The 26,849-nt window shown below is 41.4% G+C and overlaps 4 protein-coding genes across 4 annotated transcripts; all 4 read left to right on the forward strand.

Annotated features, from left to right (window-relative positions):
- Positions 1-587: 587 nt before the first annotated feature.
- LOC117050457 (mas-related G-protein coupled receptor member H-like) lies at positions 588-4,281 on the forward strand. The gene is made up of 2 exons (XM_033156122.1): positions 588-957; positions 3,260-4,281. The coding sequence occupies exons 1-2, from the start codon at positions 588-590 to the stop codon at positions 4,279-4,281; spliced, it is 1,392 nt and encodes a 463-aa protein (XP_033012013.1).
- Positions 4,282-7,787: 3,506 nt separating this feature from the next.
- LOC117050458 (proto-oncogene Mas-like) lies at positions 7,788-8,762 on the forward strand. The gene has a single exon (XM_033156123.1). The coding sequence runs from the start codon at positions 7,788-7,790 to the stop codon at positions 8,760-8,762; it is 975 nt and encodes a 324-aa protein (XP_033012014.1).
- A 4,630-nt stretch (positions 8,763-13,392) lies between these two features.
- LOC117049409 (mas-related G-protein coupled receptor member H-like) lies at positions 13,393-14,345 on the forward strand. The gene is made up of 2 exons (XM_033154066.1): positions 13,393-13,408; positions 13,480-14,345. Exons 1-2 carry the CDS (start codon positions 13,393-13,395, stop codon positions 14,313-14,315), a joined length of 852 nt encoding a protein of 283 aa, XP_033009957.1. The 3' UTR covers positions 14,316-14,345.
- Positions 14,346-19,220: 4,875 nt separating this feature from the next.
- Positions 19,221-20,186, forward strand: LOC117050459 (mas-related G-protein coupled receptor member H-like). The gene has a single exon (XM_033156124.1). It carries the CDS (start codon positions 19,221-19,223, stop codon positions 20,184-20,186), a length of 966 nt encoding a protein of 321 aa, XP_033012015.1.
- The last annotated feature ends 6,663 nt before the right edge of the window (positions 20,187-26,849 follow it).

Genomic DNA, 26,849 nt, shown 5'->3' on the forward strand with positions numbered 1-26,849 from the left:
ATGCTACTGCTCTTTTTGCATTGGAAGATAGTCCAGCCTGGGTGCATATGCAGTAGGTAAGTGAAATTCACTGCTATAGAACTTTCCCTGAGCCAGGTGGATTCTCTCTCACCCCGTCTCTCACCATCTCCTTCATCCTTACTTCTATTTTTTTTCCAGGCATAGTTGTTGTGAAGTGCTATGGTTAAAGAAATAAAAGATTGAATCCACATTTTGAAGAAACATTACAAATTAGACAATAGGGCAGGGAATGCTGTGCTGACCTCTTCTCTTTACACCAATGAAACCCAATTTCTGGGTAAACCAATTCACTGAAGTACAAAAACAGCTCAATGAGAAGAAATACCGAGGGGTGTGGCCCATGTGGGTGATTCAGTTATATTGCACAGAATTGTACATGTATGACTTTTGGCTTGATAGACAAAGGTTGTGGGTGTATGTGTGGTTCAATGGACTCCTGGCTCTCATCATTATGGGTTTTGTGCAGAATTCCAGGTGGGTCAAACTTCTTTGTGATATTTTCCATTTCCTAGAGGAAACTTCTGCTCCAGAAGAGGAGAGAAGGATTCCACATGCAGTCATTCAGCATGGAAAGACATATCAATGGGACTTTGCAATCTGCTGTGGATGCTATGAAATATAATGAGTATGATGGCACATATAATACCTCATATAATGACCAAGGAGATTCAAAGGATTACATATTTGAGATGAATTTAACATATGGCTTCATTTTAGTTATCTGCTTTGTGGGATTTTTTGGGAATGGAACTGTCATCTGGCTTCTTGGTTTCCGCATTAGCAGGAAAGCATTCACCACCTACATCCTTAATTTGGCTGTTGCTGACTTTGCATTCCTCCTGAGTCTAGAGTTCTATACTTTTATTATCTTTACTGAACCTGATTATGTTATTTATAATAAGCTACTTTGGCATGGTTTTTTGTGTGGAAGAATGGGTAAAAAATAAAATGAATGAAATACCATTTTGATCAGTGAAGTCTTGGGAAAGTTGGGTTTTATTAAGGCAATATGAAGGGAGCAGATATCATGTTCCTAGAATCAAAAACAATTATGGGATTCTGCTTAATATATAAAAATATACACACTCATTAATTCTTGAATTCCTTTCTCTGTTCTGTGAATGACTAAACCCTTAGCGTGAAGCAAAAGAACAATAGCAATCCCACTGAAGAGTTCATTTCTCCCCTTTTTATAAGTCACTCATTGAGTCAAAACTCAGAATCCCAGTAGAGCCCTTTCCTTACTCTTGGTCCTTACTAGTGAATGTTAGTTACATATCTACCCTATCTTCAGAATTATCCACACTACAATGGTACCTCGGGTTAGGAACCTAATTCATTCTGGAGGTCCGTTCTTAACCTGAAACTGTTATTAACCTGAGGTACCACTTTAGCTAATGGGGCCTCCCACTACTGCTGCCACACAATTTCTGTTCTCATCCTGAAGCAAAGTTATTATCCCTTGGTAATATTTCTGGGTTAGTGGAGTCTGTAACCTAAAGCATCTGTTAACTGAGGTACCACTGTAGTTACTTGGGTTTCTTACCAGTTCTTGGAAATTTCCCCATCACCCCAAGACTAAAGGAGAGGAGACTCTGGGAGGCAAGGAGGACTGCTATGTCTTCCCAGCACATTGTGTATGAGGCTACTGTGGAAGGAAGGGGATGTAGATGTAAACAGCTGGCTGGATTAGACCCTGGCTGAAAGCCAGGAAGGTGTGATGCCACCAGCTCTCAACTGCAGCTAAAGCAACAGCCACAAGTGCTAATGCTCAGTTGCCTTGCACTAGGAAAATGGCAGAGACATTTGGAGGGAAGAGTAATGTAAACCTTCTGTCATCAACATCACCAGTAGAATCTGTTCATTTGTTTATCAATCAAGTATGATTGCTTCTTAAAGGTGCCACTATTACTTGGGTAAACACCTCCCCCCCTTTTTTTTTTGCTTCTCATCCATCATAAACAGCCTCCGTGGTTAGGGGAGAGCCAATATAGACATATCAGAAAGCTTACTCTATTTTGGGGAGAATCCAAGGAACTAAGCAACAAAAAGAACACTGAGTTATAATAAGAAAACACGTTACATTACTGCTTGATTTCTCTTTCAGAACCTCCTCCACACGCTCATTCAAACCTAGCCTGCTCTTTTCAATTGGAAGATAGTCCCACCTACTTACAGTAGGTAAGTGAAATTCACTGCTATAAAACTTTATAATAATCTTTCCCTAAACAAGGTGGAGTCCTTCTCATTCTTTCTCAGTCCATCTTCTTCATGCTTACTGATATCTCTTCCTAAGCAGGAATGTTGAGCTTGGCCATAGTAAAAGAAATATGATTGAATCTCAGTTTTGGAGAGACATTACAAATTAGAAAGTAGGGCTATTTTTGTCTAATTCGATCAGTTCAATCAGTTCTGTTCAGCCTTTGGAATTGTGCAGTTTATTTAAAAACGAAAGTAAAAATGAATGGGTAGCTCCTTCTCCAGCAGGTTACCATAATCCCACAAAGACAAACAAAGTAAAATTAAATTAAATATTGTTTCTCCAAATCCGCTTTTATCTTATGGCTTTTGCCAATTTGAATTTAAAAGTTTTGCATTTATAGGCATAAAAAAAGATAAAGTTCTCGGCTTTGCGCTGCCTTTGTATATATACAGTTAACCACAGTCGGGGCTGACCTTCTTTTTAAACCCCGCTGTCCTCCAAATTTTTATTTCCAATTAAAGATATTCACCCACCTTTTAAAAGTCCAATTCGGGTTTTTTTCTTACTTGAGAGTCGGTCGTAGAGCCGTGAAGACCCGAGGCTGCGTTTCTCGCGAGTAGAAAATGGTGACCTGTTCCAGTGTCTCGATCTCACCAACCGTCCTGCCTCCCGTTTGGGGGCTTCCCGGTGGCAGAGAGACCCCCTTTTGGTTCCCAGTCCCCAAAACAATCCTTTTGGGGTTTTAAGGGGGTGCGGCGCGCTGCAAACTCCCCCATTTCTCGCTAGAAACGGATTCTCCCCAGAGGGCTGAATCCCATCTCCTTTCAGCTCCTCGTCCCGGCCGGGAGTCCACCCATGTGGAGGATTAAGTTATATTGCAGAGAATTGCACATATATCTCTTTTGACTTCATAGACAAAAGTTGGGGGTGTATGTGGGGTTCAAGGGGCTCCTGTGTCTCACAATTCTGCGTTTTGCACAGAATTCCGATGCAAAACGTCTTTGTGGTACATTTTCTATGTTATACATTTCCTAGGGGAAACTTCTGCTCCAGAAGAGGAGAAAAGATTCCACATGCAGTCATTCAGCATGGAAAGACATATCAATGAGACTTTGCAATCTGCTTCGGATGCTGTGACATATGATGAGTATAATGAAACTTATAATAGCTCATATAATGATCAAGGAGATTTCCAGTATAAGCGATTTGAAAAATGTATAATACATGGCTTCTTTTTAGTTATCTGCTGTATGGGAATTTTGGGGAATGGAACAGTCATCTGGCTTCTTGGTTTCCGAATTAGGAGGAAACCGTTCACCACCTACATCCTTAATTTGGCTGTTGCTGACTTTGCACTTCTCCTGAGCCTAGAGTTCTATACTTTTATTTTCTTTGCTGATTATATTATTGATAGTGTTGCTCTATATCTCTTATCCTTTACATACAACACTGGACAACTTCTTCTGACAGCAATCAGCATTGACAGATGTGTGTCTGTCCTCTTCCCTATTTGGCATCGGCGTGTCCGCCCGACACATTTCTCCACCACTGTGTGTGCCCTCATATGGGTCCTCTGCTTTCTGCTCGGCCTAATCATCTACATTCTTGAAATAATTTACTCCTTTCCATATTGGTTATCAGAAAAAAGCCAATTTCTATTGACTGGACTGCTTTGCCTCCCACTCATGACAATTTCAACTGTGATCCTTTTTATCAAAGTCTGTTTTAAATCAAACCCACGAAAGCGGGGAAGGCTTTTAACAGTTATTTTACTTTCTCTCCTCTTCTTCCTCATGCTTTATTTTCCACTCAATGCCATTCTTATTGCTATATCATTTGTAGACCTAGATACTCCTTTTCCACTCCGTTATGGCTTTTTGTGTGCCTCCCTCAACAGCAGTGTGAACCCCTTCCTCTATTTCCTGGTTGGTAGGAAGAAGGGGGGTCAATCTAGGGAGAGCCTAATGGTCATCCTCCAGCGGGTTTTGAATGAGGAGGAGAATGACAGACAGGAAATGGACCCTCCTTGTTCAAACGCACTTAGCAACCTTTCATAAGAATTATTTGTTCTGGCTGTAATATGTCCTTGGACTGCATTGATTAATCTTGCTCACCAGAAAAAGAGGCTTGGGTTTTGTTGAAAAGTTTGGGTTTTGTAGCTGAAATGTATCCTACTTTACAAAGGGAGAAGTCACCTCTTTGGTTCTCCCAATTTTTCCTCTGTGCCTCACCCACCTATGGTATACAGCCCCTGAAATGTTTGCCAAGGAGATATGAAGCCCTGCGGCTCAAAAACGCTCCACACTGTGCACCTACATTGCACAAGCTGAAATAGTCAATACAAAGATTGGGTGGAATCATCTCTACAACTTGGACTGTGAATAGAAATGCTGTTTAATCTTCTTTGAGACACAACCTTTGTCATACCCCCCCCAAGTCCTTAGCACCTGCCTTTCCAGCATGCTTCCCTTGTCTTCTGCTCACCAAATCTGAAGATTGCTGATCCAACCTTAGTCACATGCTTGTAAAAAATATCCCCTTGAATGAGAGTTACTGGGAAGCTCTCTTGTTATTTTTGCTGTTGGATGCTACATGATGTTTAAGTGGCCTTGTTTTAGTATTGAAATGTGGTTTATTACATCTATTATATTTTTGTTTTGCTATGTTAATATGAATTTATTGTTGTGTTGTTTTTGTATTGTTTGTTTGAAACGCACCCCTGTTTTTTGTGGTTGAAAGCCACTTTGGACATGCGTTTTTGTATGGAAAAATGCAAAAAAAATAAAATAAACTGAATGAAATGAAATTTTAAACTCCTTAATCTTGACAGTTCTTGGGTTTGGATTGCCTTGTTAATGTAACTGCAAGGGATGACTAAGAGCAGGGAATGAACTAATCTGGGGCCCTGAGTCAATGGAACTTGCCCAACACTTTGAAGTGATAGGTACAACACCAATATACCTCAGATATCTAGGAGCTCATGTTGTTGGGGATTCCTTTATATAGTAACAGTTACCCATTTGCAAACCTTTAGTTGTGTTAAATAAACACTGCTCATTTTAAGTCCAAGCATTGTTTTCATGTCTCGTCACTTGCAAATGTCCTGGCGCAAGTGACAACCAAAATACAACCCAGGGTTGTAAATGGGGGACACAGAGGACATCAGAACATCTAGTGGCCATGATGTTTCTAGAAGTACCCCCAAGCTTCACACTCGCGCCTTCAAAGAGAGTGCAACCCCACTTAGAACAGGGAACTTGCCAATTTCCAAAACATGGGGACCACCCACCCAAAGAGCCCCCATCTTCATAGAATTCAGCCCTCATCCAGACCACTACTGCATCCAGACACCGGTTCAAAGCTTTCATAGACTCTCCCGATTCATATGTTATGGAAAAGGAGAGCTGCATGTCAACATCATCACACTGCTGACACGTTGCTCGTTAACTCCTAATGATTGCATCCAATGGCTTCATATAGATATTAATGTTAATTGGAGTTCAAATGATATTACTGTAAGCAGAACATATCATGTAAAGATACTTAACATATATTGGATCGGCATCAGTATTTTAATTTTTGCATCTTTTAAAGTATGGTTGTGATTCTTCTGGAATTTTCTGTTTATTCTTTTGTAAGCTGCTTTGGGGTGTCTGTGTTTTTTTTACAACCAAGCACTGTATAAGTTTTATGAAATAAATGAAAAGAAATAAATGTTACATTGGTTACTATGGAATTCCCTCCAATGAAGGGGGGCATGGCGGATAACCTGGTGGAACTGTTCCCTTCCACGAGTCACAGCCAATGGCTCTGACTCCTTGCCCCCCTCTACGTAGTTGGCCTACTCAAGAGCAACCTCCCCTCCCATGCTAGGTAATCATGTCTCACCACCAACAGTCAACTCCCCCACCTAATAAAAGACACATAGGGGACAAATGCTTTTGGCCGTTAAAAGGCCAGGAAGTTGTTATCTTGCTTAGACAGCCTTGATTAGAAATGTGGGGATGAGGTCTTGATTTATTCCATTTGTCTGGTACAGATAAAGAAGTACATGAGACATGAGCTGCTTCCTCCAGAACCAATTACAAGCCTAGTCTTCATGACTGTAGCCTTTTGGGACATAAATGACAATAGTCTCCTCCTCCTTGGTGAACTGATAATTATTTTCATATCCAATTAAAGACCATCCTCTTGTCCTATGATGCACAGAATCATATTAAGCTCAGACGAAGAACAGGAGGGACCAGTTTGCATCTTTGAGTGTGACTGGTAAGATTTTACATTTTCTTCATGGGGTGTGAGTGGTGCCAAATTTTCTGTGTTTAAGTCTGTAGGACCTGCCATCCCAGTGCAAGATGCTGTGTCTTCTTATCTTGCTCTCAAGCTCAACATCTCTGAAGACTGCTGATCTGCAGTCAGTCCCAGGAGAGGCCATAGATGCCGTCTTTGCAGAAGGTTAATTCCCAGCAACTCCGGGTAGGGTTGGAAAGACCGCTTTTAAAAATGCTACAGAGTGGCATTGAGAGTCAGTTTTACAAGTCCTGACCTTGATAGACCAATAGTCCGACTCAGTATTAGGTCAATTCCTGAGGTTGTGCCAAGGGAAACAACAAACACTGTATCCAGACACAATGAGATTGATGTGTCTTAACAGGGACTGCAGAATAGACTGGGCCATTTCAAGTGAACCAAGTCTAGCGCAGGGAATCTGTTGATTTGTTTATCAATCAAGTATGATTGCTTATTAAAGGTGCCAATACTACTTCGGTAAACACCTGCCCCCCCCCACCTGTTTGCTTCTCATCCATCAAAAACAGCCTCCTTGGTTAGGGGAGAGCCAATATAGACATATCAGAAAGCTTACTCTATTTGGGGGAGAATCCTAGGACTGAACAACAAAAAGGACACAGAGTTATAAATCATAAGAAAAAATGTTACATTACTGCCTGACCTCTCTTTCAGAACCTTTTCCACACGCTCATTCATTCCTATTCTGCTCTTTTTGCATTGGAAGATAGTCCCATATGCAGTAGGTAAGTGAAATTCACTGCTATAGAACTTTCTTTTAAACTTTCCCTAAATAAGGTGGAGTCTTTCTCATTCTTTCGCAGTCCATCTCCTTCATCCTTACTGATAGCTCTTCCAAAGCAGGAATGTTGAGCTTGGCCCTAGTAAAAGAAATATGATTGAATCCCAATTTTGGAGAGACATTACAAATCAGACAATAGGGCAAGGAGACCAGGGAATGCTGTGCTTACCTCTTCTCTTGACACCAATAAAATGCAAGTTCCTGGTAAACCAACCAAAGTACAAAAACAGCTTTATGATAAAAAATGCAAAGGCATGTCCCCCATGTGGAGGATTCAGTTATATTGCAGAAAATTGCACATATATGTCTTTTGACTTGATAGACAAAAGTTATGGGAGGGTGTGCGGTCCAGTGGGCTCCTGGGTCACACCATTCTGCGTTTTGCACAGAATTCCTGTTGAGTCAAAATTCTTTGTGATAATTTCCATTTCCTAGAGGAAACTTCTGCTCCAGAAGAGGAGACAAGGATTCCATATGCAGTCATTCAGCATAGAAAGACATAACAATGGGACTTTGCAATCTACTGAGGATGCTGTGACATATAATGGCACATATAATAGCTCATATAATGACCAAGGAGATTCCCTGTATAGGATATTGGGAAAGCATTTAATGTATGGCTTGATTTTAGTTATCAGCTGTATGGGATTTTTTGGGAATGGAATTGTCATCTGGCTTCTTGGTTTCCGCCTTAGGAGGAAACCGTTCACCACCTACATCCTTAATTTGGCTGTTGCTGACTTTGCATTCCTCCTGAGCCTAGAGTTCTTTTATTCTATTCCGTGTGATTCTGGTGTTCTTCATGAAATTGCTGAATGTCTCTTAGACTTCACATACAACACTGGACAACTTCTTCTGACAGCCATCAGCATTGACAGATGTGTGTCTGTCCTCTTCCCTATTTGGCATCGGTGTGTCCGGCCAACACATTTGTCCACCACTGTGTGTGCCCTCCTATGGGTCCTCTCCTGTCTGCTCTGCATAATCCTCTACATTGTCGAAGTGATTTACCCCATTCCACCTTGGTTAGAAAAAACAGGCCAATATTTATTGACTGGACTGCTTTGCTTCCCACTCATGACAATTTCAACTGTGATCCTTTTTATCAAAGTCTGTTTTAAATCACATCCGCGAAAGCGGGGAAGGCTTTTAACAGTTATTTTACTTACACTCCTCTTCTTCCTCATGCTTGCTTTTCCACTCAATGCCATGATTCTTGCTATATACATTGTAGGTCCGCATACTCCTGTTGAACTCCGTTATGGCTTTTTGTGTGCCTCCCTCAACAGCAGTGTGAACCCCTTGCTCTATTTTCTGGTTGGGAGGAAGAAAGGAGGTCGATCTAGGGAGAGCCTAATGGTCATCCTCCAGCGAGTTTTGAATGAGGAGGAGAATGACAAACAGGAAATGGGCACTTCTTGTTCAATCCCACTTAGGAACCTTTCATAAGAGTTCTTTGGTCTGGCTGTAATGTGTCCTTGGACTGCTTTGATGATTCTTGCTCACCAGAAAAAGAGGGTTGTGTTGTGTTGAAAATTTTGGCGTTTGTGTATCTGAAATGTATCCTACTCTAAAATGGGAGGAGTCAACTCTTTGTTTTTCCCAATTTTTCTTCTGTGCCCGACCCATGTATGGTATACAGCCCCTGAAATGTTGGCATGAATATATGAAGCCCTGCAGCTCAAAAATACTCCACACTGTGCACCTACATTGCACAAGCTGAAATAGTAAAGACAAAGATTGGGTGGAATCATCTCTACAACTTGGACTGGGAATAGAAATGTTGTATAATATTCTTTTGGACACAACTTGTGTCATAACCCCCCCCCCCAAGTCAATAGCACCTGCCTCTCCAGCATGCTGCCCTTGTCTTCTGCTCACCAAATCTGAAGATTGCTGATCCAACCTTAGTCACATGTTTGTAAAAAATATCCCCTTGAATGAGAGAGTTACTGGGAACCTCTCTTATTATTTTTGCTGTTTGATGCTACATGCTGTTTAAGTGACCTTGTTATAGTATTTAATGTGGTTTATTTTATGTTATTTTATTTTTGTTTTGCTATGTTAATGTGAAATTATTGCTATGTTGTTGTTTGGTTATTATGAAATTGTTTTTGTGGTGTTTGAAATGCACCCTTTTTGTGGTTTAAATTCACTTTGGACGTGTTTTTTTATGGAAAAATGAGAAAAAAATGAAATGAATGAAATTAAATTTTAAACTCCTAAATCTTGACAGATCTTGGGTTTGGATTTCATTTCATTGTTAATGTACTTTGAAGGAATGACTACGAGCAAGGAATTAACTAATCTGGGGCCCTGAGTCAATGGAACTTGCCCAACACTTTGAAGTGATAGGTACACCACCACTGTTTCTCAGATGTATAGGAGCTCATGCTTTTGGGAATTCCTATATATAGTAACAGTTACCCATTTGCAGACCTTTAACTCATTTTAAGTCCAAGCATTGTTTTCACATCTCGTCATTTACAAAGGTCCTTGCGCAAGTGTCAACCAAAATATGATCCAGGGTTGTGAATTGGGGACACAGAGGACATCTGAGCATCTAGTGACAGAAATGTATCGAGAGGTATCTCCAAACTTCACACTTGCTCCTTCAAAGGGAGTACAACCCCACTCAGAACAACTTGCCAATTTCCAAAACATGGGGACCCCTGATGCAAAGAGCTCCCATCTTCCTAGAACTCAAACACAATTGATTAGCCCTCATCCAACCCTCATCAGACCTCATCCAATTGATCAGCCCTCATCCAGACCACTACTGCATCCAGACACCGGTTCAAAGCTTTCAGAGCCTCTCCCGATTCCAATGTTATGGAAAAGGAGAGCTGCGTGTCAACATCATCACACTGCTGATACCTTGCCCCAAAACTCCTAATGGCCGCATCCAGTGGCTTTATATAGATATTAAATAGATATTAATGTTAATTGAAGTTCAAATAATATTACCGTAAGCACAATATATCAAGTAAAGGAGCTTAGCATATATTTGATTTGCTTCAGTATTTTAACTTTTGCATGTTTTAAAGTTTGGTTGTGATTTTTCTTGATTTTTCTGTTTATTATTTTGTAAGCTGCTTTGAGGTGTCTGTGTTTTGTTTTTTGTTTTGTTTTTTTACAACCAACAGGTGTATACATTTATGAAATAAATGGAAATAAATAAATGTGACATTTGTTACCATGGAGTTGACTGCTAATGAAAGGGAGGGAGAAGAATGAACTGGTGGATCTGATCCCTTCCATGAGTCTCAGAAAATGGCTCTGACTCCTTGCCCCCTTCCACGTAGTTGGCCAACTCAAGAGCAACACACACACACACACACCCCGCTCTGGGTAATAATGTCCACCAGTAGTCACCTCTCCTACCCAATAAAATGTACATATGGAACAAATGATTTTGGCCGTTAAAAGGCCAGGAAGTTGTTATCTTGCTTAGACAGCCTTGATTAGAAATGTGAGGATGTCTTGATTTATTCCATTTGTCTGGTACAGATAAAGAAGCACATGAGACATGAGCTGCTTCCTCCAGAACCAATTACAAACCTAGTTTTCATGACTGTAGCCTTTTGGGACATAAGTGACAATAGTCTCCTCCTCCTTTGTGAGCTGATAACTATCTTCATATCCAATTAAAGAGCATGTTCTTGGCTTTTGAGGCAGAGAATCAAATTAAAGGCAGACGAAGAACAGAAGGGACCATTTTGCGACTTTAAGTGAGACTGGTAAGATTTTACAATTTCCCGTGGGGCATGAGTGGGGCCACATTTTCTTTCTCTTAAGTCCTTAAGACCTGCCATTCCAGTGCAAGATGTTGTGTCCTTGTTCTCTTGCACTCACCATCTCCAAAGATTGCTGATCTGCAGTTAGTCACAAGGCGGGGTGAAATAATTACAGGAGAGGCCATAGCTGTGGTGGTTGCAGAAGGTTAATTCCCAGCACCTCCAGTTAGATTTGGAAAGACCACATTTTAAAATGCTAGAGTGTGGCACTGAGAGTCAGTTTGATAAGTCCTGAGCTTGATAGACCAATAGTCAAACTTAGACTCTGGAAGGACACTTCCTGAGGTTTTGCGGAGGGAGAGAACAAACATTGTATTCAGCTGCAATGAGATTATTGTATCTTAACAGGTACTGCAGAACAGACTGGGACATTTCAAGTGAAGCAATTCCATTGGAGGCAATTCACCCATGACTGATAAGTGAATTCTTGGGGAAGTCGGTTTTATTAAGGGAATACAAAGCGAGAACATTTCCATATTCCCAGAAGCAGACACAACCATGGGATTCAGCTTAATATATAAACATATACACTCTCTTTAATTATTGAATTCCTTTCTCTGTCCTATGAGTGATTAAACCCTTATCGTGGAGCTACAGAACAATAGTTATCCCACTGAAGAGTTGATTTCTCCCCTTTCTATAAGTCACTCATTGAGTCAACTCTCAGAATGCCAGTAGAGCCCTTCCCTGACTCTTGGTCCTTACAAGTGAAGGCTAGTTAGTAGTTATATCCCTACCCCATCACCAGAAGTCTCCACACTAGTTACTTGGGGTTCTTGCCAACTCTTGGAAATGTTGCCGTCACCCCCCCCCCCCAGTACTAAAGGAGCAGAGAACCTGGTAGGCATGGAGGACTGTTAAGTCTTCCCAGTTTGCTGTGTATGGGGCTACTATGGAGGAAACGGATGTAGATGTAAACAGCTGCCTGGATTAGGGCTAGGCTGAAAGCCAGGAAGGTGTGATGCCACCAGTTCTCAACTGCAACTAACACAACAGCCACAAGTGCTAATGCTCAGTGGACTTGTACTAGGAAAATTGCAGGGGCATTTGGAGGGGAGAGTCATGTAAACTTTCTGTCATCACCACCACCAGGAGAATCTGTTCATTTCAAGTATGATTGCTTGTTAAAGGTGCCACTACTACTTGGGTAAACACCTGCTTCCCACAACATGTTTGCTTCTCATCCATCAAAAACAGCCTCCTTGGTTAGGGGAGAGCCAATACAGGGGTACCTTGGGTTACAGACGCTTCAGGTTACAGACACTTCAGGTTACAAACTCCACTAACCCAGAAATAGTACCTCAGGTTAAGAATTTTGCTTCAGGATAAGAACAGAAATCATGCTCTGGCAGTGCAGCAACAGCGAGAGGTCCCATTGGCTAAAGTGGTGCTTCAGGTTAAGAACCATTTCAGGTTAAGAACAGACCTCTGGAATGAATTAAGTACTTAACCAGAGGTACCACTGTATAGACATATTAGAAAGTTTCTCTATTTTGGAGAGAATCCTAGAAACTGAGCAACAAAAAGAACAGTGAGTGATACATAATAAGAAAACATGTTACATTACTGCCTGACCTCTCTTTCAGAACCTCCTCCACATGCTCATTCATTCCTAGACTGCTCCTCTTGCATTGGAAGAAAGTCCCACCTGGATGCATATGCAGTAGGTAAATGAAATTCACTGCTATAAAACTTTATATCAATCTTTCCCTAAACAAGGTGAAGTCCTTCTCACTCTGTCTCAGTCCATCTCCTTCATCCTTACTGATATCTCCTCCTGGGCAGGAATGTTGAGCTTGGCCATAGTAAAATAAATATAATTGAATCTCAATTTTTGAGAGACATTACAAACTAGAGAATAGGGCAAGGAGACCAGCAAATGCTGTGCCTGGACTCCAATAAAAGACAATTTCCTGGTAAACTAATTAATGTACAAAAACAGCTTTATGAGAAGAAATCCAGAGAGGTGTGTCCTATGTGGAGGATTTAGTCCTATGTGGAGGATTCATATATATGCAGAGAATTGCATATATATTTCTTTTGACTTGATAGACAAAAGTTGGGGGTGTATGTGTGGTTTAATATGCTCCTGGGTCTCACCATTCTGCTTTTTGCACAGAATTCTTGTTGAGTCAAACTTCTTTGTTCTACATTTTCGTTGTGATACATTTCCTAGGGAAAACTTCTGTTCCAGAAGAGGAGACAAGATTTCCACATGCAGTCATTCAGCATGGAAAGACATATCAATGGGACTTTGCAATCTGCTGTGGATGCTGTGAAATATGATGAGTATTTTGAAACTTATAATAGCTCATATCAAGGAGGTTTCCAGTATTACACATTTGAGATGTATTTAACATATGGCTTCTTTTTACTTATTTGCTGTATGGGATTTTTGGGGAATGGAACTGTCATCTGGCTTCTTGGTTTCTGCATTAGGAGGAAACCGTTCACCACCTACATCCTTAATTTGGCTGTTGCTGACTTTGCATTCCTCCTGAACTTAGCGATCAATATTGTTTTTTGGATTATTTATTACCAGTATGTTATTTATAGCATTCCTCTTTATCTCTTAGCCTTTACATACAACACTGGACAACTTCTTCTGACAGCAATCAGCATTGACAGATGTGTGTCTGTCCTCTTCCCTATTTGGCATCGGTGTGTCCGCCCGACACATTTGTCCAACACTGTGTGTGCCCTCATATGGGTCCTCTCCTTTCTGCTCTGTTTAACCCTCTACATTATTGAAATAATTTACAGCTTTCCACCTTGGTTTCCACCTTGGTTCTCAGGAGCAGGCCAATTTCTCTTGACTGGAATGCTTTGCCTCCCACTCATGACAATTTCAACTGTGATCCTTTTCATCAAAGTCTGTTTTAAATCCCACCCTCGAAAGCGGGGAAGGCTTTTAACAGTTATTTTACTTACACTCCTCTTCTTCCTCATTCTTGCTTTTCCACTCAATGCCATGATTTTTGCTATGTCAATTGTAAATATTAATCTTGAACTCCGTATTGGGTTTTATTGTGCCTCCCTCAACAGCAGTGTGAACCCCTTGCTGTATTTTCTGGTTGGGAGGAAGAAGGGAGGTCGATCTAGGGAGAGCCTAATGGTCATCCTCCAGCGGGCTTTGAATGAGGAGGAGAATGACAGACAGGAAATGGACCCTCATTGTTCAATCCCACTTAGGAACCTTTCATAAGAGTTCTTTGGTCTGGCTGTAATATGTCCTTGGATGGCATTGATGCTTCTTGCTCACCAGAAAAAGAGGCTTGGGTTGGGTTGGGTTGAATATTTTGGGTTTTGGGTAGCTGAAATGTATCTTACTCTACAAAGGGAAGAGTCACATCTTTGCTCCTCCCAATTTTTCGTCTGTGCCCCACCCACCTATGGTATACAGCCCCTGAAATGTTGGCCATGGAGATATGGAGCCCTGCAGCTCAAAAATGCCCCACACTGTTCAGCTATATTGCACAAGCTGAAATAGTCAGGACAAAGATTGGGTGGAATCATCTCTACAAATTGGACTCTGTAAATAAATGTTGTGTAATCTTCTTTGGGACACAACTGGTACCCCAATTCTTTAGCACCTGCCATCCCAGCATACTGCTCCTGTCTTCTGCTCACTAAATCTGAAGATTGCTGATCCAACCTTACTTACATGCTTGTAAAAAATATCCCCTTGAATGAGAGAGTTACTGGGAAGTTCCCTTTTTATTTTTGCTGTTGGATGCTACATGCTGTTTAAGTGACCTTGTTATAGTTTATTTTATGCTATTATATTTTCATGTTACTATGATATTATGAAATTATTACTATGTTGTTGTTGTTTTGTTTTTATGAAATTGTTTTTGTAGTGTTTGTTTGATACACATCCCTGTTTTCTTTTTTGTTAAAAGCCACTTTGGGCCTGGGTTTTAATGTACATGCAAGGAATGACTAGGAGCAGGGAATTAATGGCTCTGGGGCCTTGAGTCAACGGAACTTGCCCCAAAATTTGAAGTGATAGGTACAACACTGCAATAACTCAGATGTAAAGGAGTTTGTGCTGTTGTGAATTCCTTTATTTAGAAACTGTTACCCATTTGCAAACCTCTATCTGTGTTAAATAAACACTGCTCATTTATGTCCAAGCATTTTTTCCACGTCTCGTCATTTGCAAAAGTCTTGGCGTGAGTGTCATCCAAAATATGATCCAAGGTTGTGAATGGGGGTCATTTGGCTTGATGTGTTTGTTTTTTAGTTCAGAAAACTGGTGGGGAATAAACAAGAAGAGATTTGGAAGAACCATATCTTCCCTCCATTGGTCACCCCTAAGTAAAAGCCACAGGGCATGTGGCGCATACTGTGAAAATGTTTTTGGTTGTTAATAGAAAATAATTGTGATAGCAGCTTTGCTTAGAAAAATGCAGATGAAGTGGTGTGATATTTCATTTCCCAATTCGAAATAAAGAAGCTCAGGAAAGATGAGTTGGTTCCTGTGTCCAGCTCCAAATGCAAACAAAGATTTCCATAATGGTAGTCTTTGAACAGCTGAAGGCACCTCGTCCAATGGGAACTGATAATCATTTTCACAGCCAATATAGAGCAGTTCCTCATCCTCAGAGGCAGGTAAAGAGAGGAAGGCAAGACAGAGAACCAGTGTGATCTGCTGTCCATGCCAAAGTTTGTTGGGTAGGATTTTTCATTTTTCCCTAGGACTTGCAGGGTGACACTTTCCCCTTCTAAGTCACAGGGCTGTAAACATATCTTTTTGAAGCAAGGGTGTGGCTGCTTAATAAAATCTCATATTATTATTATTATTATTATTATTATTATTATTATTATTACACATGGTATTGACATATATCTTGGATGACTGCCTTCCCCGATCTCCTGTTGAGAAAGACAGCCGGCTTAAGTTAAGGTGGGCTTCAGTGACATGTAGCTAGCAAAGTCTTCAGTGTATCTGAAGAAGTGAGCATGCACACGAAAGCTCACAGCAAGAACAAACTTAGTTGGTCTCTAAGGTGCTACTGGAAGGAATTCTTTTATTATTATTATTATTTTGACTACGGCAGACCAACATGGCTTTGTTGTTGTTCAGTCGTTCAGTCGTGTCCGACTCTTCGTGACCCCATGGACCAGAGCACGCCAGGCACCCCTATCCTCCACTGCCTCCCGCAGTTTGGCCAAACTCATGCCATTCGCTTCAATAACACTGTCCAACCATCTCATCCTCTGTCATCCCCTTCTCCTTGTGCCCTCCATCTTTCCCAACATCAGGGTCTTTTCCAGGGAGTCTTCTCTTCTCATGAGGTGGCCAAAGTACTGGAGCCTCAACTTCAGGATCTGCCCTTCCAGTGAGCACTCAGGGCTGATTTCTTTAAGAATGGATAAGTTTGATCTTTTTGCAGTCCATGGGACTCTCAAGAGTCTCCTCCAGCACCATAATTCAAAAGCATCAATTCTTCGGCGATCAGTCTTCTTTATGGTCCATCTCTCACTTCCATACATTACTACTGGGAAAACCATAGCTTTAACTATACAGACCTTTGTCGGCAAGGTGATGTCTCTGCTTTTTAAGATGCTGTCTAGGTTTGTCATTGCTTTCCTCCCAAGAAGCAGGTGTCTTTTAATTTCCAACATGGCTACCTACCTGTAACTAGCAAAGAACTGTCACTCTCATTGCCCATTCACCTGTACAAAGAAAAAAGGAGTCTTTTATATTTTTAATTATTTTTTCTGTTTCACAATTTAAAAAATGCATTTTAACATTCTTAAAATATCAATAACTTCCCCTTTTCTCCTTCCATTTTGCATATAATAAATCCCTGCATATTTTACAAAAACTAAACTATTCAGTATTCCATTATTGCATCCATCAAACTTACCTGTATATACACAGTTGCATTTATCTTAATGCTGCCAACATTTTCATGTGTGCAAAATTTCCCCCATATATTCAATAAACGTTTCCCTTTGTTCTCTAAATGTATCTTCCTCTTGTTCTCTTATTCTATATGTTAAGTCTGCAAACTGTGCATATTCTGTCAGCTTCAGTTGCCATTCTTCTTTAGTTGGGACCTTGCTCACTTTCTATTTTGGAGCTAACAAAACACCGGTAAACATAAATAACCTTTTTTGACACCTTGGAAAGAAATAAAGGAGATAATGACTTCCAGGGCATAAAGAGAGTGTGAAATGTTCAAGCACCTCTGAATGCCAAAGTGAATCCTTGAAATGCCTCAGTCTGCCCCCCAAATACATCCCCAGAAGACCCACCTGTCAAATTTCAGATGAACCAACTGCTCTTGCATCCCACTCCACTTCTCACCTCTGGTTTTACACAGAGAAGAAACAGCAAGACATTGGAAAATCTTATTTTCCCTTCTGTGCTCACCCCCTCCCTACAAAATGTCCAATATTGGGCAAATGTTTTTTTTTGCCGTTAAAGAGTAAGGGTGGTTTTATCTGTTATCATGACAGGTCCTGAGATGTTTTACTTGGCCGTTACAGATAAAGAAGCACATAAGACATGTGTTAGTTTCCCCTTTGCAACCCATTACAAACTGGCATTTGGGGACATAGATCTTTAAATGAAAAGAGTTTCCTCCTCCTAGGCAATATGGTATTTATCCTCAAGGCCACTAAAAGAACATGATCTTGCCGCATGAGGCAGGGAAACAGATTAAGCCAAGACATAGAATGGGTGGGATCAGCATGAGATTGGTAAGATTTTCCTTTTGGTTTTTTTGGGGGGGAGGAATGATTGGTGCCCCATTTCCTTTCTAAGACCTTAGTATGTACCTACCATTCTGTTGCAGGATACTTTGTCCCTGTTGTCTTTTGATCACTATATCTGTTGACTCCCAATCCATACTTTGTCAGCAAGTTGTAAAATAACTACCCTCTGGGTGGTTGGGTGAAGCTTAGTGAGGAAGCAGATTACCGGTACATCCATGCATGGAAAAAGATATATGGAGAAATGGCCAAGGAGTTCAGTGCGGAGCATCTGCTATGCATATGGAATGTCTCAATTTTAGTCTCCAGGTGGAATCAGAGACACCCTTCTTTGAAATCCCTAGGAGTGTCTGGTAGTCAGTGTGACCAATACTGAGCTAGATGGACCAATGATCAGACTCTTTAAGGCAGATACTTAGGGGAGAGAGGGGCGAGGAGAGAGAGAGAACATGGGATCCAGAGTCAATAAGTACATTGTGTGTTTTTTCAGGTATTGTAGAATACATCATAAAATGATACAATTGTAGAGTTGGAAAAGATTGTGAGGATCATCTCATCCAAGCCCTTGTAATACAGGAATCTTTCAACCAAAGTGGGGCTCAAACTCACAACCCTGAGATTAAGAGTCTCTTGCTCAACCAGTCTCATGATGTAGGTGGGAGCATGATACTGAATAACTATTATTATCTTCCCTGACTGGTAGTGGATCTCAATGGTTCAGGGAGGACATTCCCATATCTACCTAGAAATGCTGGGGGTCGGTTTTTGTACCTTCTGAATGCAAAGTAGACATGTTCTCCATGAGCTTCAGATGGGTGGAAGAGAAAGAGTGAAAGCAGATGTGGGTGGGTGGGGTGGAAACTAATATGGTATCTCAAAAGGGGTGGACATGAATAAAGGGGGAATAAATAATGAATACCTTGCAAAGAGATGATGATGTATTTAATGAGGCAATTGGAAATGAATTGGTTGGGTTCAGCCATACCCACTTTGACATTTGTCTCCCAGAGGATTAGTGTGTCCATTGGCAATCAAAATGTTCCACCAATCTTATTCTTATAGGTTATTGGAGGGAAATGCCCCTATACAGCATCTATTCTGGAAGAATATTGAAAGGAATCTGCTAGAGTGTCCACTGATGGGAGTGGATTTTGATCGAAGTAAGACAGCATGGACTACAATGACCTTTTCTGATTCCTTTGCAATAGCACCGACCTCAGGTCTCTGAGGAAAGCCAAACCGAAAAGAAAACATCATTCTGGGCCATGTATGGAATTCGACTTGAACTGTTCTATTTGAAATGTTCTCTGTAACATTTTCTTTCTCTTGGTGGGCACTCGTACTCCAGGAGAAGAGATAAGGATCCCACAAGGAGCAAGTGAGCATGATGGTAAATAGCAGCTGGACTTCCAGATCTGATATGGAGGCATGGGCAGGTTATGAGCATGATAATAGCTCATATACTGGCCGAGAAAATGACTGGTATTATCCATTAAAAGAAGCTATTTTCTATATGTTCAGTTTGGTTATCTGTTGTGCTGGATTTTTGGGAAATGGAACCACGATCTGGCTCCTTAGCTTCTGCACTAAGAAGAACCAGTTCACCACCTACATCCTGAACTTGGCCGTTGCTGACTTTGCCTTCCTCATGACTGTAGAGGTCTATCATTGTATTGATTTGACTGGTCTAGGCAAAGATGCTTCTTTAATAACTCTTCATCTCTTAATGTTCACGTACAACACTGACCTCCTTCTCCTAACAGCCATCAGCATTGACAGATGTGTGTCTGTGCTCTTTCCTATTTGGCATCGGTGCCACCGGCCGACACATCTGTCCACCACTGTGTGTTCCCTCATATGGGTCCTCTGCTTTCTGTTCACCACAATTCTCTACATTATCCAGTTATTTAGCATATTTAGCTATTACTTCACAGCAAGTTTCCAATTACTCTTGTCTGCCCTGCTTTGCCTCGCACTGATGACAATTTCAACGGTGATCTTATTCATCAAAGTCTGCTTTAAATCACACCAGCAAAAGCGGGGAAGGCTTTTAATGGTTCTTCTACTTACTCTTCTCTTCTTCCTCGTACTTGCTTTCCCACTTGATGCCCTTATGGCCCTTAATCATTTTCTAGCTTTTGACATTCCTGATCTACACCATTATGCCTTTCTGTGTGCCACTCTAAACAGCAGTGTTAATCCCTTGATCTATTTTCTGGTTGGGAGGAAGAAGCGAGGTCGATCCAAGGAGAGCCTTCAGGTCATTCTCCAGAGGGCTTTGAATGTGGAGGAAGATAACGGACAGGAAATGGACCGTCCCATTTCAAATCCGCTTATGATCCTTACATAAGAATGTTATTGTCTGACTGTGATATTTTTTTATGCTGCAATGATATAGCTTGCTTATCTCAATAAGGGATGAAAAGAGGTGTATGCAGAAATCATTCACTTTTCCATGGATGAAATGTAGACTACTCTGCAAAGTCATGCTGGCTGCTCTGCCAAAGATTTGTATGGCTATTATGAATTTTTATTTTTTTGTTATTCTTGTGGTGGTTGTTGCTGGATATATATTGTGAGTGGGATATTTCTCTCTAATCTGACTCTTGTGCAGAAATAAATTCTTCAACACAAGAAAATAAGTTTTCAAGCTTTACTTGCTGAAAATTGGTTCCAATGTTACAAAAACAATAAATCTTTTGCAATTGTTCTAGTCTTACAAACTCTATATTCACTGGTCCTAACTAATAATAATAATAATAATAATAATAATAATAATAATAATAATAATAATAAATTCTTCCAGTAGCACCTTAGAGACCAACTAAGTTTGTTATAACTACAGTGGTCCTAGGGTGATTATTCTTAACATATTTACAAAAGAAAATATATCTATTCTGCTCAAAAGCAAAGTATTATCTTCCTCTTGTTCACCTCTGTGCTTCAGCCGATGCCCAGTGAGAGACACTGCCTGTGTGGTATTTCTGTGTGTCTCTGCTCTGAGGCAAACCCTATTAGCACATGAAAACTTTGGTATAATACTCAAGTTACAGCCCTAACACTTGTGATCTAAGTCACAAGACCTAGCTTGCTCCACCCTTGTGTGGAAATACATCACAGAAAAATATAGTTGTTGTTTTTTACAACAACTCAAACATAATGTGATTTTAAATACTGCATTTTATGTAGCATTAAACATAATTCCAGAAGCTGAACTCTGCTTATATGAAGCGTTTGTTCCAAGAGAAGCATAGTACTAAATTATTAGCTTCTATTCCAGCTAGCAAGGGTGCGAGGTTGTGAAAATTAAATGTTAGAGAACACAAAGACTTTTATGGCTAGAATCTCCTCCTAAACTTATTGATGGTTATCTTGACAGCCAGTAAAAGGACGTCTTCTTGTCAGATGTTGTTGGCCAACTGATTAAGCCAAGACATAAAGCATAACGTACATCTTTCAGCTCCTTTCATGAGAAATCAGGAGTCATAAGTGCAAATGCTTCTCTATAAACCTTGCCATCCTCTGCCATTCCAACTAGGGATGTATTAGAAATTCACTTTTATTTTATTTTTTTTGGAAGATTGTTGGTCTGTACTGCTGAGTAGAACTTGCATACAGGTATGTAAGATACTCCAAATGTTACAGCTTGAAGAATGTGTGATTTTACAGTGGCAAATTATATGGTGGGGGACAAGTCATGCTCATTTGTGGTAGTCTGGCCACCATTGGTCCCCACCCTGCAGTCAGCTCTCACCTGTGGCTCCTAGAAGCTGCCAGCATGTGAAAACAGCCACACCCTGGGAAATGACTTCAACTGGCTGGCTAAGCCAGGTGAGGGTAGCCAATGGGTCTCAAACCCTCAGTGAATTTGGACTTCATTTGCCCTGCAAAGACAGGCTCTAGCAGACTGAGTGCACACAACCAATAGTAAGTCCAATAGTCAAAAATGTGGTTTCTGCAAATGCTGCTGAGGGGAATTGTCAAGGGGTTGTTGAACAGAAACTTTGATCTACTAGGGAGTTTGGAGAAATAACTGCTGGCAAGTTCTGCCTAGGAGGTTAAAGGCAAAGGGGAGGTACATGGGGCCATTTTCTCAGTGTTGGGTCAAAGAGACAGAGGCACACGTTAGGACAGGCAGTCCCTGAATCTAAGAAAGAAACTGTATGGCTGAAACCCTGATATTACATGGAGCATTTAGATAGGTTACCGAAGTATGAACTCCATACCATAAGAGGCTTATCAGTTCTATCTGATAGAGAAGAAAGAGACCAGGATTCTGAAGGCATTTGAAACCCCCAGGGTAGGTTGTAGGCATTGGCAGAGCTGTATGCTTCTGCACCAGGAGTGGAGAACAGGCAGGGGCGTGGCTGGCGTCCCCGGGGGTGTGGTGCGCTGCCTGTGGGGGCGTGGTGCCTGGTATGGTGTGGTGCGTGGTGCACATACAGGTGGTGCGCGTCCGGGGGTGGTTGCAATGGCATCCCACCTGTATGGTACCTGGAGCAGCCCGCTCCCTCTGCCCCCACCTTCCTCCACCAGTGGTTGTAGGTAACAGAAAATCAGGGATGATGGGAGCTGGAATCTGATGTCTGAAGGGTCAAAAGTTAGACACTAGAGGTTGAACATTGTGTTTAAAGGATCTCCTTGCAGGGACTGATTCCACATCTGCCTTGTTTCTTATAGCAAGACTGTCTCTACATCAGGGGAATGAAAGCTTTTCTGGCTGGCAGGCTAGATGCTTCTCTACCGACAATGGCAGGTCAAATTTGGAGGGTGGGCGGGGCCTTTTGCAAACATCCCTATCCTGTACTTTGAACCTCAAATCTTCAGAGGTACAAGAAGCAGCTCTGGGAACAGGAAGCAGGTAACATTCAACTGAAACTGCTTCTCTCTTCCAGAGCAAGTTGTGCTCCTTCTGCCGATCAGCTAATAGGTGATGAGAGTGCACCACTAGATCCATCAGTTCCCTACTCATTACTCCTCTCTTTGATGCACTTGCAGTGCCAATCAACTATTTACGAATATGCAAAACGTTTCCTGACATTCCACCCCCACCGTATTCTGTTTTCTCTTGAAATGACTCAGATTCCTTCACCAAGGAAGAATCTCTTGATCTGCTTAAAATTTCCCTTTTCCTTCACCTTCCTTCTATTACACCAGAACTAGGCTGGATGCAAACTTTCGCAAAACAACAACAACAACAATTTGAGTTGTATTTGTAGAAAGCTTTCCAAAACCACTGAAAACTGCATTTTATTTATTTATTTATTTATTTATTTATTTATTTATTTATACATACCAAAACACATTTTATTTCCACACATTGCTAGTTAGCATATTGACTAAATAAATATTCAGGGAAATGTTCTTCTCAGAGTATGAGGAAGAACCTAGAAGTCCTCAGAGCTCCCACTTAAAGCTTTGCATACGGTAAGTGTTTTATCATGCCTTGGAAGCATGCACAGTTTTCTCAGGTCCAAAGTGCAAATTTCTCTTGAGACCCACACTTCAGGAGACAATTTGCCCCACGCTTAGAAGGTTGCCAACTCATCCAGGAAGAGTGAAAGAACTCTGCCCATTGCTAATGGAGCATCCACTAATGCTTTGGTTGGTAATTGCACTATGATGTGTGTTCTGTGCTCCACCCTGGCTGAACCAGATGTCATGCCGACTTTCTTCAGAGAGGTGCTCAATGCTGATTGAGGGGAAAGCATTTTGAAGCCAGAGGACATCTTGGAGACTGGGACTATGAAATTGTGGAGTGCATCTCAGACCGGTTTTCTCCCTGTTTTTAAAAAGTTTGTATAAGTAGAAGGTAAGAAATTAAATATTTTGTTGGGATGTCTTCTCTGCTGTTGTGCCTTATCTCTCCCTCCTCCTCCTCCTCCTCCTCCTCCTCCTCCTCCTCCTCCTCCTCCTCCCTCTTCTTCCACTGCTCCTTCAGTATAGACTAACCAATGTGCTACCCTCCAGATGTTATGGACCTCAATTCACATCAGCTCCACCCCGCATCACCAATTGTCAGGGATTATGGGAGTTGTAGTCAAGCAGCAACTTGAGGGTATATTGCTGACTACTCCTGGCATAAATCCTGAGAGGTCCTTAGCTTGAAATCATCTTAATCATAATGAACCCCAGCTATTTCCAAAGTTATATGTTCAATGTTATTGCTTACTGTTTTGTTGTTTGTTACTCTAGCCTCTCCTCTTCCATTCCTTTTCTTCTGCTACCCACTTTTAATAGTTACACTGTGTGTTCCTTGGGACAGGAAATGATCTCTTTTTTCTTATGCTACTCTATAAAGCTCCATAGGCAGGAGAGGTGGATAACCTCTTCAGTTGGAGAACGCTCATCATCACTGACTGCTGACCAACAACATCTGTAGGGCCACCAGTTCCCCACCCATGATGTACCATAATGCCCATCACAATGCTAGCATTACCCAGAGGCAATGTGGGGATATAGCAATGGTCACCTGCACAGGCAGACAGACACTGGGGTTTTAAATTATAGACATTTCAGAAAGGGAAATAAAAAGCTGGTTGAGACATTGCACAGGCAAACAACCATCAGGAGTAGCAAGCAACATTTTTCAGGAGTTGTTGTTGTTGTTCAGTCGTGACCCCATGGACCAGAGCACGCCAGGCACGCCTATCCTTCACTGCCTCTCGCAGTTTGGCCAAACTCATGTTAGTAGCTTCGAGAACACTGTTCAACCATCTCATCCTCTGTCGTCCCCTTCTCCTTGTGCCCTCCATCTTTCCCAACATCAGGATCTTTTCCAGGGAGTCTTCTCTTCTCATGAGGTGGCCAAAGTACTGGAGCCTCAACTTCAGGATCTGTCCTTCTAGTGAGCACTCAGGGCTGATTTCTTTAAGGATGGATAAGTTTGATCTTTTTGCAGTGCATGGGACTCTCAAGAGTCTCCTCCAGCACCATAATTCAAAAGCATCAATTCTATGGCGATCAGCCTTCTTTATGGTCCAGCTCTCACTTCCGCACATTACTACTGGGAAAACCATAGCTTTAACTATACGGACCTTTGTCGGCAAGGTCCGTATAGTTAAAGCTATGGTTTTCAGGAGTACTAGGTGCTAAAAGAGAAATGAAAAATCTGCACCGCACTCCACTTCTAAAGTAAGCACTGAACTGATGACCCCCAAAGGCACCCAGTGTTGCTCAGGGATTCTAAGGAACAAACAATAATACTGAGATTGCAAGTGGTGAGCAGAATGTTCTATGCCCCTCAGTTTGACTATGCACATGTGTTCTCTTGCTGCGAACAGGCAGACACAGCCAAAGTGCAACATAGGGCTATTTGACAGCTGTCTTACAAGCAGTGTGGTGCTGCTGGGTACAGGGAAACACTTTTCTAGCTTGTCCTTCATAGGGTATATGCCGGGAAAGCAACATTGAGCAACTCCTGCTCTCTGCAGCATGGTTGGAGGGGGAAGGAAACGCAGTGAGCATATAGGGTTTAAAAAAACAAAAACACAACCCATACCCCTCCAATTGAACATTTCATCTTAAGTAAAATGCATTAATAATGCATTTTTTTTTCAAATGGTCTCAGTGCATGAGGTCACTTATACCAGGCTGAACATTTTAGCCACATCATTGCTTATTAAGCACCATGCCAGGAAATTAATTCTTCTCTTTCTTCTTTTACCTTAGAACCAGTACTTGTCTCAGAAGAGCAGGGGGAAATTGAAGCAGATATTGAACATGGTAACCAATACCAGCCATGTGCTTATGTTCCCAATGGATGTGGAACTGGGTTATTACGGAATATATACCACTGCAATTCCAGTCAAGAACCCCTCTGATAATAGGACAGAGGGGATCTTCTATGACAATTTAGGAAGGATTGTTTTTTCTGTCTTCATCTTTTTAATCTGCGTTTTTGGACTTCTGGGCAATGGAACTGTCTTTTGGTTTCTTGGCTTCTGCATTGCAAAGAATCCTTTCAGCATCTACATCCTGAACGTGGCTGCTGCTGACTTTGGGGTCCTGGTATGCCTTATCACATTTCTTGCTGTAGGGTTTTTTAATGAAGGCACCTTTGTTCTTTCCGTTGTTTTCCCAATAGCTCTAGAGCTCTTCCTGTTGGTGTACAGTGTCAGTCAGCTTCTAATGATGGCCGTCAGCATTGACGGGTGTGTGTCAGTCTATTACCCAGCTTGGCATCATTGTCACCGCCCCCTACAGTGGTCCACTGGTGTGTGTGCTGTAATATGGCTCTTCTCCTTCCTGATTTGTGCAATTGTCCTTACTCTCCATACTGAATTTTATCCCCAAATGTACTACCAGTTTATTGTGAGTGTCTTGGTTTGCACCCCGGTCATGATTATCTCTGCTCTCAGCCTCTTCAACAAAGTCTACCTGAAATCACAGCAGCCACGGAAACTTTTAACAGCCATCTTATTTATCCTCCTTTTCTCTCTCTTCTTTGATTTGCCGCTGAATGCCTTATACATCACATATTTCCCTGTTCCACATGCCCATCACATGGAGTTGCGTTTATTTTCTGCCTCCTTCAACAGCAGTGTTAAGCCACTGATTTATTTCCAGGTTGGGAAACAGAAGGTAGATCTATGCAGGGAGAGCATAAAGGTCATTCTCCAAAGTGTTTTTAAGGAAGAAGAGGTCTGTAGAGAGGAACTGGAACTTCCAGTTCAAGAACAGTTGTGATGCTTCCATAAGTATGGAAAGTTCCTGGCAGGCTAACAGATAACGAGTGATGTCTTCTCCCTGAGTTTGACCACAAATACAAAGTCAGTCTGCATATGGGACTTTGTTATTACTGCCATCCAAGACTACAGTGGGCATCACTTAGAAACAAGGCTCAATAAAGGCAGTTAGTGAGAGTTCTCAGTTCTATTTGCTACAGTGAGCGTATAGATATTGACCAAGAATCAAGATCCACCTCACAAATAAAGTCAAGTAAAAGTTTAGTAAAAAGAACTGAGAAAAAATTGTAAGTATTCAAAAGTATGGTGCAAAATAGTAAATGGCA

This window comes from Lacerta agilis, chromosome 7 (assembly GCF_009819535.1).
Source record: "Lacerta agilis isolate rLacAgi1 chromosome 7, rLacAgi1.pri, whole genome shotgun sequence".
Lineage (NCBI taxonomy): Eukaryota > Metazoa > Chordata > Lepidosauria > Squamata > Lacertidae > Lacerta > Lacerta agilis.

Excerpts from the sequence above, each read along its gene's own strand:
- LOC117050457 (XM_033156122.1), top strand. The coding sequence starts at position 588 with ATGGAAAGACATATCAATGGGACTTTGCAATCTGCTGTGGATGCTATG. Across the intron at positions 958-3,259 it reads TTTTTTGTGTGGAAGAATGG|GGGAAACTTCTGCTCCAGAA; the intron begins GTAAAAAATAAA and ends TACATTTCCTAG.
- LOC117050458 (XM_033156123.1), top strand. The coding sequence starts at position 7,788 with ATGCAGTCATTCAGCATAGAAAGACATAACAATGGGACTTTGCAATCT.
- LOC117050459 (XM_033156124.1), top strand. The coding sequence starts at position 19,221 with ATGATGGTAAATAGCAGCTGGACTTCCAGATCTGATATGGAGGCATGG.